This window comes from Gobio gobio (genome assembly GCF_949357685.1).
Source record: "Gobio gobio genome assembly, chromosome: 1".
Classification (NCBI taxonomy): Eukaryota; Metazoa; Chordata; class Actinopteri; order Cypriniformes; family Gobionidae; genus Gobio; species Gobio gobio.
The window spans coordinates 54,073,866-54,085,943 of record NC_137097.1 but is presented as its reverse complement, the minus strand read 5'-3'; the positions used below and the strand labels follow the sequence as shown (position 1 = coordinate 54,085,943).

The 12,078-nt window shown below is 38.5% G+C and overlaps 2 protein-coding genes across 2 annotated transcripts; one reads left to right on the top strand and one right to left on the bottom strand.

Annotated features, from left to right (window-relative positions):
- On the top strand, positions 1-8,202 carry gtf2f1 (general transcription factor IIF, polypeptide 1). Its single transcript, XM_079817966.1, has 14 exons — positions 1-215; positions 883-924; positions 1,102-1,148; positions 1,253-1,325; positions 1,458-1,651; positions 2,887-3,057; positions 3,171-3,376; positions 3,452-3,605; positions 4,091-4,149; positions 4,263-4,394; positions 5,609-5,679; positions 5,822-5,963; positions 6,728-6,860; positions 7,432-8,202. Exons 2-14 carry the CDS (start codon positions 913-915, stop codon positions 7,634-7,636), a joined length of 1,599 nt encoding a protein of 532 aa, XP_079674092.1. The 5' UTR covers positions 1-215; positions 883-912; the 3' UTR covers positions 7,637-8,202.
- Positions 7,885-10,930, bottom strand: alkbh7 (alkB homolog 7). Its single transcript, XM_079818093.1, has 4 exons — positions 10,555-10,930; positions 8,996-9,169; positions 8,772-8,896; positions 7,885-8,644 (listed from the first exon to the last, which is right to left on the bottom strand). Exons 1-4 carry the CDS (start codon positions 10,822-10,824, stop codon positions 8,524-8,526), a joined length of 690 nt encoding a protein of 229 aa, XP_079674219.1. The 5' UTR covers positions 10,825-10,930; the 3' UTR covers positions 7,885-8,523.
- Positions 10,931-12,078: the final 1,148 nt, after the last annotated feature.

Genomic DNA, 12,078 nt, shown 5'->3' with positions numbered 1-12,078 from the left:
GACAAGCGCAGAGAAGAAGAAGAATATGAGTTGTGGCTGGTGTGAGCTGCTTCCATTTTATCCCTAATTTTGTTAGTGTAGCTTTTTAAAAGAGAATTTCCTATACATATTTATCGAATACCCAAATAAGAAGCGATATCAGCAGACGGACGAGGTGCTACAAGTATTGTTAAGTGAAGTAGATCACCAGACCTTCTCTATTTGTCCGGTAGAAGGTACGTTCATTTCAAACATACATACATCAACATCTCTATAGCACAACTAAAGATTTACGGTGAGTTTAGCGCGTTTTCTGACTTAAATGTATAACGTTACTCTGGATGTTAAAGTTATAAAATTCATGTCGGTGTATTCATCCAGTATAATAAGGACATTGCGAACATATGCTGTCCCTTTCCATTGTCTTTTAAATCAAGACGTATTTAAAATGTGTATGTAAAACCACGTAAGGGCGCCAGAATGTCATTAATTGGTTAGTTTTCTTATGATGACCTGCTGGCTGTACATTTTACTTTTTATTGTATGGCTTCTTAAAAGAAAATATTACCAACGTAGAACCATTGAAATGGACATCATAATATATCATGTGAAAAGTATAATTAATCTGAAATCCAAGTTACGTTTTCTATGGACTATGTAAGTAACATTCTGTAACATATGAAAAATTAATAATGATGATAAAAAAAAGAGAAAAACACATGATACGAAGAATCCAGTCTTATCAGCAGCCAAATAAAAGCTGTTTCCTTTCATTAAAGTTTTATTTTACATTGAGCGGGTCGCCTCATGTGGGCCAACATGGTGATGATCATATGACCAGAGGCGGCCTTTGCTATTCCAAGGCCCATTTCAAAGAACTTATTATAGTATATTTTCTTACAGGTCATTAAGGGTACTTCTTGCTCTGCAGTAATGACGTCACTGGTAAGTGTCTCAGCATCTAGTCATAATCATTCAGAATGACAGTCAGTCAGACTTGGCAGAATAGAAATTATGTTTAAAGTTTTACCTATAATATCATCAAACTGTACAGTTCAACAGTAAAAGCTCTTAGAAGTATAACCTGTCTCTCAGCCCTAAGAGATTGTTCATGTTTTGCAGGGGAGCAGCAGTTCCTCCACGACGGAGTATGTAGTTCGAGTTCCTAAGTAAGATTTTATTTATTTATATCATTTCAACTAGAGTGTCTATAGATCCTTGACAGTGAGAGTGATTGATATCTGATCTCAGGACCTCTTACTTTGCCCAACAGAAACACCAGTAAGAAATACAACATAATGGCTTTCAATGCTGGTGATAAAGTCAGTTGTTCCACATGGACTCAGGTAAACAGACATTATATAAGGCCATTACTTTATTCCATATTTTGCCATATTTTTGTCCCTGTCTTTTTTTCTCACTGCCTGTTGTTTTCTCTTTTTTTAAATGATCTATCTATCTATATCTATGATGTTTAGGCTCGTATGGAGCGGGACATGAGCAATAGGCGTATATATGGTGAGGAGGAGACTCAGGAGGGGGCGGCAGGCAGTGAGTTTGGAAAAAAACAGAGAGAGGAATCGCGAAGGAAGAAGTATGGCATCGTTACGAAGGAGTTCAAGGTGGAGGACCAACCCTGGATCCTTAAAGTTAACGGCAAGGCAGGAAGAAGGTACACGTTTGTATGTCACCTTATTCGATGTTAGGGCCCTATAATTTCGGAATTGTGGAATCCAGTAATAAAAATTGAATTTAAATTGAATGTCTGGATGTTGGCAAAATTTGGATTGATAAATCAAAAGGAGGGCTGTAATTTGACCGTCATTAGATACACACAGAAACTCAAAGGTTTTCACTACAACCCAACTAAATAAAAGTTTGGTTTAACTTGAAGATACTGACAGAAACTCTGTAATATTGTACAGTAGAATGCACTTCTCCAAGTAATAATACAGTTTATTATAGTAGTATATATTTTTTAAAGGTACAGTAACTTTTGGCCCTCTAGCAGTTAAACAAAACTGCATGCATTTTGCAGGAGAACATTGTTTTGGTTGTGCTTCGGCTCTGCGTGACTGTGGATGAATATGGTTCTTTCTCATAACTAAAAGAGAGAGAGAGAGAGAGAGAGATTATCCTACTGCTCATTTACTAGTAGTAGGGATGCATGATATATCGGCAGCATATTATTATTATTGGCCGATAAATGCTCATTTTTAATGTTATCGATCCCATAAGAAAATTTGGCCGATATATTCAAGCCGATAGATAATGTATCAGTTCCTTCAGCTGAGACACTTCAGATGTTTACTATTACTGTAAAATTATACAATACAAATGCTTATTACAAGCTTACTATAGTGAATCAGGGTAAGACAAAAACATGCTTTGAAAGAAGGATTGATGATGACTAATTTTTTTTGTAATTAATTTTCAACCAAAAATGTACATAGTGTAAATTTAAGGGATACCACACCATTATTCATCCATATTGTTGTGCAGCATTTTGTTAGAAAATAATTGTTCAAGTTTCATCTGATTACATTTTAAAAGATTAATTGAATTGTTAAAATACTATGCATTAATTTGATTACCACAATTTTTGAGAATACATTTGTATGAAATAGTAAAACAGTATTTCAGAAAAAAATGAAACGCATTTTATATTAACTGTTATTGTAAAAATTAACACATTTTTAATAATTTAACTGATTAGGCATCTCTTTTATTTATTACAATTTTATTAAACCATTAAAATGGAATCCAGAAATATTTAAATGGAAAACTTGAAATTTGGGAAAAAATAACACTGAATTTGTGAAGAAATAAATCAGGATTCATATGGCCAAGTGTGATTATATGTTGCATGCCTTTGGACAACACCTCATGTTCTTCTCTTCCACTCAGATTCAAGGGTCTGAAAAAAGGCGGCGTCACAGAGAACGCTTCCTACTACATCTTCACGCAGTGTGCCGATGGTGCCTTTGAGGCGTTTCCTGTGCACGCCTGGTATAACTTCACACCACAGGCCAAACACCGCACGCTCACAGCCGAGGAGGCAGAGGAAGAGTGGGGCAGGTGAGGGGAGGTTTAATGGTTGCATTCATGAGAACAACCTCTTAGACCGCAAGTTTGTAGTGATAGTAAATGTCCAAAGCTCAAAAATCACATCTGCTTATTTTTCCATATAGGAGGAACAAAGTGGTGAACCACTTTAGTATCATGCTTCAGCGACGTCTCCGGGAACAGGAGAGAGGAGACGATGATGAGGAAGAAGGAGAAAAAGGAGGGAAGAAAAAGAAGAAGAAGGGAGGCAGGGGTGGAGACCTGCGCATACATGACCTCGAGGATGATTTGGAAATGAGCAGCGATGAGAGCGACGGCAGCAATGGAGAGGGTGAGCAAAGGGTCTGAGAGGAAGAGGAATGTCAAATGTAGGACTTTCTGAACTAAATGTCTTCTTTTAATGCAGATGATGAAGCCAAGTCGAAAGGTAAAAAGGACAAAGGCCCCAAAGGCAAGGGAAAGAAGAAGAAGAAAAAGGGCAGCGACTTGGAAGGATTCGAGGATAGTGATGATGGCGACTTTGAGGGGTTGGAGGTTGACTACATGTCTGATGAGAGCAGGTGACTCCAATGACACTCAAATCTTTAAGTACAGTTACTAATGGGGTTTAAGTACAGTTACTAATGGGGTTACCTAATGGGGTTTTGGTTTCCTTGCCACTGTTGCCTCTGGCTTGGCGTGCTCAGTTGGGGACACTAAAGTTTTCAACTAAACATCGAAATAAATCTAAATAATAAACTAAATTAACCATTTAAACTAAATTACTGATCGAATTATTGATCTAAAGCCCACACTGTCACTGTATGATAATTGAAATGAACTGATGACATCAGCGTTTTTTCCAGAATGGCTATACAGCTGAATAAAATTATGCTGCATTATTTTCCTGTTTAACACTGTAAAGCTGCTTTGAAACAATCTACATTGTTAAAAGCGCTATATAAATAAAGTTGACTTGACTTGACTTACTGTTGCCACATGCAAACAGCCCTCTTTTCATGGTTACTGTAGTCTGATCATTAGCATCTTCCTTTCTTTGCTCCAGTTCTGAAGAAGAGGAGCAAGAGAAGACCAAGCCCAATAAGGGAGAGGATGTCCCTAAAGGTTGGTGACTCTAAAGGGTTCCCCCCCCTTTTTTTGCAGGAATGCACTTAATCTAATGCAGATATTTGATTTGAGGCAACTCTGTGAAGCTCTAACTAACAGCTTTCTTTCAGGAATCGATGAAATGTCTGAAAGTGAGGAAGAGAGTGAGGAAGAAAACAAGAACGAGGAAGATGCCAAGGAGGAAGAAGAGGAGGAAGATGGAAAGAAGACACCAGTGCAGGTGGAAAAGAAGAAAAAGAAAGGTAAAATCAGACTCAATTTGACATTTATTGAAGGCTAGGTGTGCCATGTAAAAATAAAAAGGACTAAATTATCAATTCATACATTAACAAAAATAATTATATAAAGTATTAAATGTCAGACACATTTAAAATGTTTAAAAAAGTGTAACAGTAAAATAATAAATTGGCACTAAATAGTTATCGTTATTGGTATCTTAAAGGGTTAGTTCACCCAAAAATGAAATTTCTTCCATTAATGACTCACCCCAATGTTGTTCCACACCCGTAAGACCTCCGTTCATCCTCGGAACACAGTTTAAGATATTTTAGATTTAGTCCGAGGGCTTTCAGTCCTTTGAATGTAAGTGTATGCACACTTTGCTGTCCACATCCAGAAAGGTAATGAAAACATCATCAAAGTAGTCCATATGTGACATCATTTGGTTAGTTAGACTCTTTTGAAGCGTCGACAATACATTTCGGTCCAAAAATAACAAAAACGAAGACTTTATTAAGCATTGTCTTCTCTTCCAGGCTTTGTTTGAATCCGCGTTCACAACGCCACAGTGACGCTGCTGACGTAAGACGCTGTGACGTGTTATCTGGTTATCTTTGGCGATTAGGGCATCCGGGACATGCACACTTGCGCACCATTTAAAAAAAAATATAGCAATACAAACAATGTAGAACAGCTTGTTTACAGCGTGCGTCTCCCTCAGACTACAAACGAAGCTCTGTCGCACCAGATAACACGTCACAGCGTCTTACGTCAGCACTGTGGCGTCGTGAACGCGGATTCAAACAAAGCCAGAAGAGAAGACAATGCTTAATAAAGTCTTCGTTTTTGTTATTTTTGGACCAAAATGTATTGTCGACGCTTCAAAAGAGTCTAACTAACCAAATGATGTCACATATGGACTACTTTGATGATGTTTTCATTACCTTTCTGGATGTGGACAGCAAAGTGTGCATACACTTACATTCAAAGGACTGAAAGCCCTCGGACTAAATCTAAAATATCTTAAACTGTGTTCCGAGGATGAACGGAGGTCTTACGGGTGTGGAACAACATTGGGGTGAGTCATTAATGGAAGAAATTTCATTTTTGGGTGAACTAACCCTTTAATATGTACTGTTCTTGGGGTGAACAGGATTTCATAATAGTTCTCCATAATATTGACATTATCCTTATTATTATTAAATATTTTTTGTAAATATTGTGTATTTTGTTTCAGACAGCAGTGGCGAGTCAGACAGCTCTGAGGACAGTGATATTGAAGGAGAGGCAGCTTCAGCACTGTTCATGGTGGTAATGGCCTCAATTTGTGTGTATGTGTGTGTGTTTGGGAGAGAGAAATCGAATGAGAGGGAGAGAGTGAGAGTTGTTGTTCTGATGTTGTTTCATGTGTATATGGTACAGTGCTCTCTTGTTATGCCCCCTTTCACAGAAGAAGCGCACACCTCCTAAGCGAGGGGGTGGGCGTGGCTCAGCAGGTAGTTCAAGGACTGGAAGTCGACCTGGCACACCTTCTATTGACAACGCTGCCACTTCAAACACTCTGCGTGCTGCTGCAAGCAAACTGGAACAAGGTACACTCAAAGAAACTCAAATGATAAAAAATGTTAATTAAATGAATTGCATATGGTGATCAGTTAATTGATTTATTCACACAAAAAAATGTATCCATAATAACGCAAGTGCACAGAACCTCCAAAGTGAGCATGATTGTAACCAATCAGTCTTCTGAAGTGAAACTATAGGTGTGTTTGAGAAAAATACTAATATTTTAAACTTTTTTTTTTTTTTACTATAAACCAGGGTTCCTCAAACTCGGTCCTGGAGGGCCGCTGTCCTGCAGAGTTTGGCTCCAACCCTGATCAAACTCACCTTCCTGTGAATTTCTAGTGATCCTGAATACCTTGATTAGCTTGCTCAGGTGTGTTTGATCAGGACAGAAACTCTGCAGGACAGCGACCCTCCTGGACCGAGTTTGAGGAACCCTGCTATAAACCATTGCTTCCAGCCAATTGTCATGTGAGTTCACGCTGTGAACACTATGTGAACTCATTGCACGTTGTAAAACATGACATAAGCGTGTTGTGAACCTCACGAAAAGTGCCATGGAAGCACAGGACTGTCATTCTTGAGTGGGTTTCACTTCAGATTTTTGTTTATCTGACGACAGAAAGTCAAATACATCCGGGTTGAGGGTGAGTAAATGAAGAGAGAATTTATTTTTGGGTGGACAATCCCCTCACGCATTAATAAGCCATAGCGGTATTATTAACTGCCTAGTATTTTCTTATTTCATCTTGTCTGTTTAAACTTCCATGTTTACGCTCTTCTGTCTCAGGCAAGCGGCAGACGACCGTACCGAGCGCAGAGACTCCGGCGGCAAAGAGATTAAAGATGGAGCCCAGCCCTCAGAGCTCTTCAGGGAAGAGCACACCCCAACCAGCATCAGGGAAATCCACCCCCAGCTCCAGGTACTTTTCATCTCCATCCAAAAAATATCCAATGTTCCATATGTCCAAGTAAAACAGCTTCTCAAACAGGAAAAAAATTAGGGTCTGTGTGGGTCATGATTTTGTCCATTGGAAATTGATTGGATCACTGGATGGTTGTGGTTTGCTATTGCTCATGTTGGTCATGTGAGAGCCAGGTTGTCCCGCCCTCGTGCCAGTAAACACTTTATCAGAGAAGAGATGTTGAAGTTATTTTTATGAAAGATTCTGAAGGCACATGAATTTGAATTCATGGTAACTTTAAACATTCCCTAGTCTTCCCCAGATTCATACAATCTTCAGCTCACTTTTCTCCCCAGCTCTGGGTCCCATTCTCCAGCTGTGCAGTCCATTTCCTCTATTCCCTGAATCTTGGAACCAGTTATACTGTGTGTGTAGTACACCCATAATACAGAATTTATGCTAAATCTCAACATCTAAATATCAATTTTTTTCCCCTCCAAATTGCAGACAAGTTCCGCCATAGTCACAAACCATATTATGTATTTCTCATTTCAACAAGCATAAATCCATTCTTCCACCTCTCCTTTAGTGATGTGTTGCTGACAGAGGATGCCGTGCGCAGGTATCTCATCAGGAAGCCCATGACCACTAAAGATCTGCTGAAGAAGTTCCAGACTAAGCGCACCGGCCTCAGCAGCGAGCAGACCGTCAACGTGCTCGCCCAGATCTTGAAGAGGCTTAACCCAGAGAGGAAGAACATCAATGACAAGATGCACTTCTACCTCACTGAGTGAACCCAACTGAGGAGAGAGTGAAACACGGAGCACCCGTCACCAGCACCACCAGCTCTCCTTTTAGAATACGGCTCATTTAGTTCAAGACCTACTTGGTCTGAAACGTCCGGATTTTCTTGCCGTCATTTTGCTTTTAACCATCCGGCATTTATTAACAGCAATTCTTAAATGCTGTTAATGGAGTTGAAGATGAGGGCGCTGGAGGTCCACAGAGTAAAACGACAAAGAAAATGGCGAGAAGAAAGAGAGAGGAGTATGTTTTTGTTTATTATAACAGATATTGGCAAGATGCGTTTGAAAATGTCACATGCCTCAAGTTTAGTATCAGAGAGACACTGGGTAACATCATTCTTTCAAGATTCTTTTCAAGAAAACTGATGAATTTTGAGAGACTTTACCCAGAGAATGCAGCCGCATTCGTGGCTTTTATTACACATTAATTTCTTATTTCTTTTGTTGTTGTTTTTTTAACTGGTTGAAGAGCATTGCACTGTTTAAAAGCTGTAAATGTTACAACTTTTGCAGGAGTTTTTCTCCTTGGTAGTACATTAAATTTGTTTAGAATGAATACCAGAGTTTTATTTGGAAAAAAGCCACAATAGACATTGCAAATGGAAGCAGAAGCTTTTTTACATTAGAAATTGCATAAATCAAATCTCACCCCTTCATAAATCCTCCAGAGGTATTTAAACCACATTTTAGTGAGCTGAATGTTATCAAGCTACCCGTTGTTTCCAGTTTCTTTGTTGTTATTCCAGGGCAAATGCATCTGATTGCATTTTAATAGCCATGTGAGAGTATCTGAAAGGTGAACAATGTGTCGACATCTAAACCAGTGAGCCACCGTATTTTTAAGGCAGGAGCTATAGTCAGTCCAGTCTCTTCTTTTACACAGGCAGGTTTCGACAGATCACAGAGATGCGCCGATGACGTGGAACCTTCTGTCCTGAGAAAAAGGAATCTTCATCTTTCAGGATTTCATGGGTGAATTTAAAACGAGCATCATCCCTGTTGATATAAACAAATAGTTAAATGGGTGTTCACATTCTGTGGTAAGCAAAATATATTTTAGTTATTCTGTAGCTGCCAATTATGTGAATAACAAGAAAGAAAATTAAATGGGTTGGGTAACTACCTCAATATATAAAGTGAGCGCCGGCTCAGAAGCAAGTCCACCCAATCTGCGGAATTATTTTCAGGGACCAGACGCATAATACTATCGGACAACAGGCTCAGCCCTGCAATAGTGCTTCCACAGAACTGACAAGAGAAAGCAACGTTCATGGAGAACAGAAATGTACAAATAACTGCTGTGCTAACTGTGGAGGCTGATAATGTACAAATAACTCAAAGGCAGACCTTCACGCTGTCAATATGGGGTTTGATATAGCCCTCTTTGTCCAGGTCCAGAACATGAATCGGCCCAAGCAGTGGACTGCCTTCAGGAAATGCAACTGCTCTCACCCGCCTTAAGATGCTTTCACACTCAACTCCCCACTGCAGCCGTTCTGTTTCTTTGTAGCCATGGATAGCCTGAGAAGAAAAGAGATTAAGGTGATGGAAATAACAGCCTGACGTCCCTGTTGAGTGAGAGCATAGTAAGAGCATTTTGAAATGTATTCCAAGGAATTGGAAGATGGGGTGAACGTAGTTTATAGCCAAACAGCAGAAATATTACAAATAAAACTTGCAAGTAATACGTTTACAACATTTTTGGGTTTTAACACAACATACAGAATTGCATTTAATAAATAGGAATATTTAAATTAAAAAGAGTAAAAACATTTTCAGTCAAGACATGTAATTTTAATTTAAATGTCTATGATTTTAATTGGTATTATTTTAATTCAAAAGATTAAACTAGGTCACACGAAACACACTTAATAAACACAGAAAAAAATCGTAATAAAGTCCCTACGTTTATTACAGTAGGTTTTGTTTTTGGTGAAATTATTTGGACTTCCAATGACACAGAGCCATAGAGAGAGAGAGTTGCGACAACGGAAGTTCAAAACGCTTGATAGTCACGTGATTCATGTAGACCTCGAATAGTTCCAGGAAGTGCTTTGACGGGCAATTCAAATTGATAGTCACAGTGACAGAACTGCGCTTTTTGGTAATTAATAGTCAATAAATGCATTGATTTTCAATAATTTTATTACACATCGACATGTGTATGTAGCATGAGTATGTAGTTACAGCGATGTTGTTTTTAAAATATATATTTTTTTAATGATGAATAATCTACACAAGCAGGCTTTAATGTACAAGTTATTTTGATTAAAATGTGCTGATCATTTAAAATCCCACTGATTAAACGTCTTCCCTTTTAAAAGTGCATCACAAACGGTCTGTTCTGCTGTAACTCTATGGCGCGGCTGCTACTTCCGGGAACTATTGAGAGTCTCCGCGAGCCGCCATTGCTGTAAAAAAAAACCGTTCCATTGGAGTCTATGGAGTTGTCGCAACTCTCTCTCTCTATGGCTCTGCAATGACAGAAACGATTGTTTCCAAGCAGGTTTCCCAAACACGTTCCTCTCTTCTGTTCTTCAAAGTAGCCCCGCCCCAAACTCACACCATTGGAAGAGAGCCGCCTGATTAGCATTTCTGATTGGCCAACGCGCGCGGTTCGTTCGCGCTCAAATTCTTTACTTGCCGCTTTCAGAGCTTTTACTAACGTTACACACCTAACGTTATTTCTTTTTTTACAGTTGAGTTTATGATTTCAACGTTTTCAAGAAAGTTTTGGGTTCACTTGAAAATTACAGGTAGGTTGTACTTGTAACTAAACTCAAGAAGCATTACCCATAGAAATCATAAACAACGGTTACAATACGAGTATGTTTTGGTATGAAATGACATTGAATGGCAGTATTTATAGTATAGCTAGATACACATATACTTGTTAGGCTACTTACATGGTCCCAGTGGTCAAATTCATATCGTTTTTTTCTAAGACCTGGCTCTACTTCTTTAAAAAGGGCATTCTCCTCTTCCTCGCTGATGAAGTTCTGTCTAACGTCAACTTGTTCACGCACTGCGGACAGAATTTCCTGAGACGATCCACACAACCATTTACACTCGTGCCCTTTTCGTAGTGCCGCGTTATCCGATGAAAACCTATACAATAGGTGGCATTGGAAAGATTTCCTCTGTACTTGTTTCACTACTCTAATTAGCAGTGTCATGCTTTCGAGGACGTATGATGACGCCTTAAAACAGACAATATCCACAATATTCAGCGTACCGGTGTCTCTACTGTCAAAGACGAGGCGCCATTTTGAGTTCGCTACGAATTATGGGATTTGAAGTATTTATTGCAAGTGGTGAAAAGCGACACAATACAAGTTCACGGGAAATTGTGAGTGCAAGCAGCAATTGTAATCCAGTAAAAATGCAAATTTAACACAATTTAGACAACTAATCAATGTAATAAGGGCACTGTAAAACGCTTTGGATAAAAGCGTCTGCCAAAATGCATAAATATATAATCTAAATTAATTTTAGTTTTATAAAACAGTATTTCGTTAATTTTAGAACCATGTTATTATGCATTTTGCAAACGGAGCTGCATGCAGATACAGACCTAAGCGAGTTTTATTTGCTCAATGCCGTTTTAATTGAGTCAAGACAACATGATACTAGAATACTAGATCATTTATGTCTAATTGCAATACCGCTTTTCAACAATAGGGAGCGCCATATGACTGTTGCTAGCTGTGATCGCTACAGAGGAAAATCCTGTATTTTTTCTGTTCGTTTAAAAAAAATGTATGCCATGGTATGAAAATATAAGTACATAGCAAAATATAAAAAGTACATAAATGGTAATGAAATCAAAGCATCAATTATAAATAAATACACAAACTTTAGCAAAATAAATAAAAAAGGATAAACAAGTTTACTGTCTTAAAAAGAGCTTTAATTATTTGAGAATTCAATTTGGGTGTACTGTTGGACCTCTTTTCTAAAAACAATGAATAAGGGACATTGACGAGTGATTTTGCTTCAGTGAACATATCCTTACCTCCTTGCAAAATGTTAACTGTAACCTTGTTAGTCAATATTCAAAAGTCCATACTTTTTCATTTTTTCAAAGTTCTCCCAATATGACACCACAGAAGGATTTGTTAAAACCTCCTTTTGGAAAAGAGACCTTATTCTAAAGTTACGCAATGAAGGGAAAGCCCTGTATTTCTGTATTATTTCCCCCCCATCTCTCCCTATTTCCCCCCCCTCTGCTAATATCTCCCCTTCTAAAATGATACGATCCAGTTTCTTGTACTGGCCTCCCCCTGCTGGCTATTCACTATTAATGTGGAATACATTGTTATCCAAAAGTGTGACAATATACAATCCAGAGCTGCGTTTCCCAAAAGCATCCTAACTAAGCCTAAGTTGATCGTAGAACAATTGCCACCAATGGTCTATACGTTGAATTT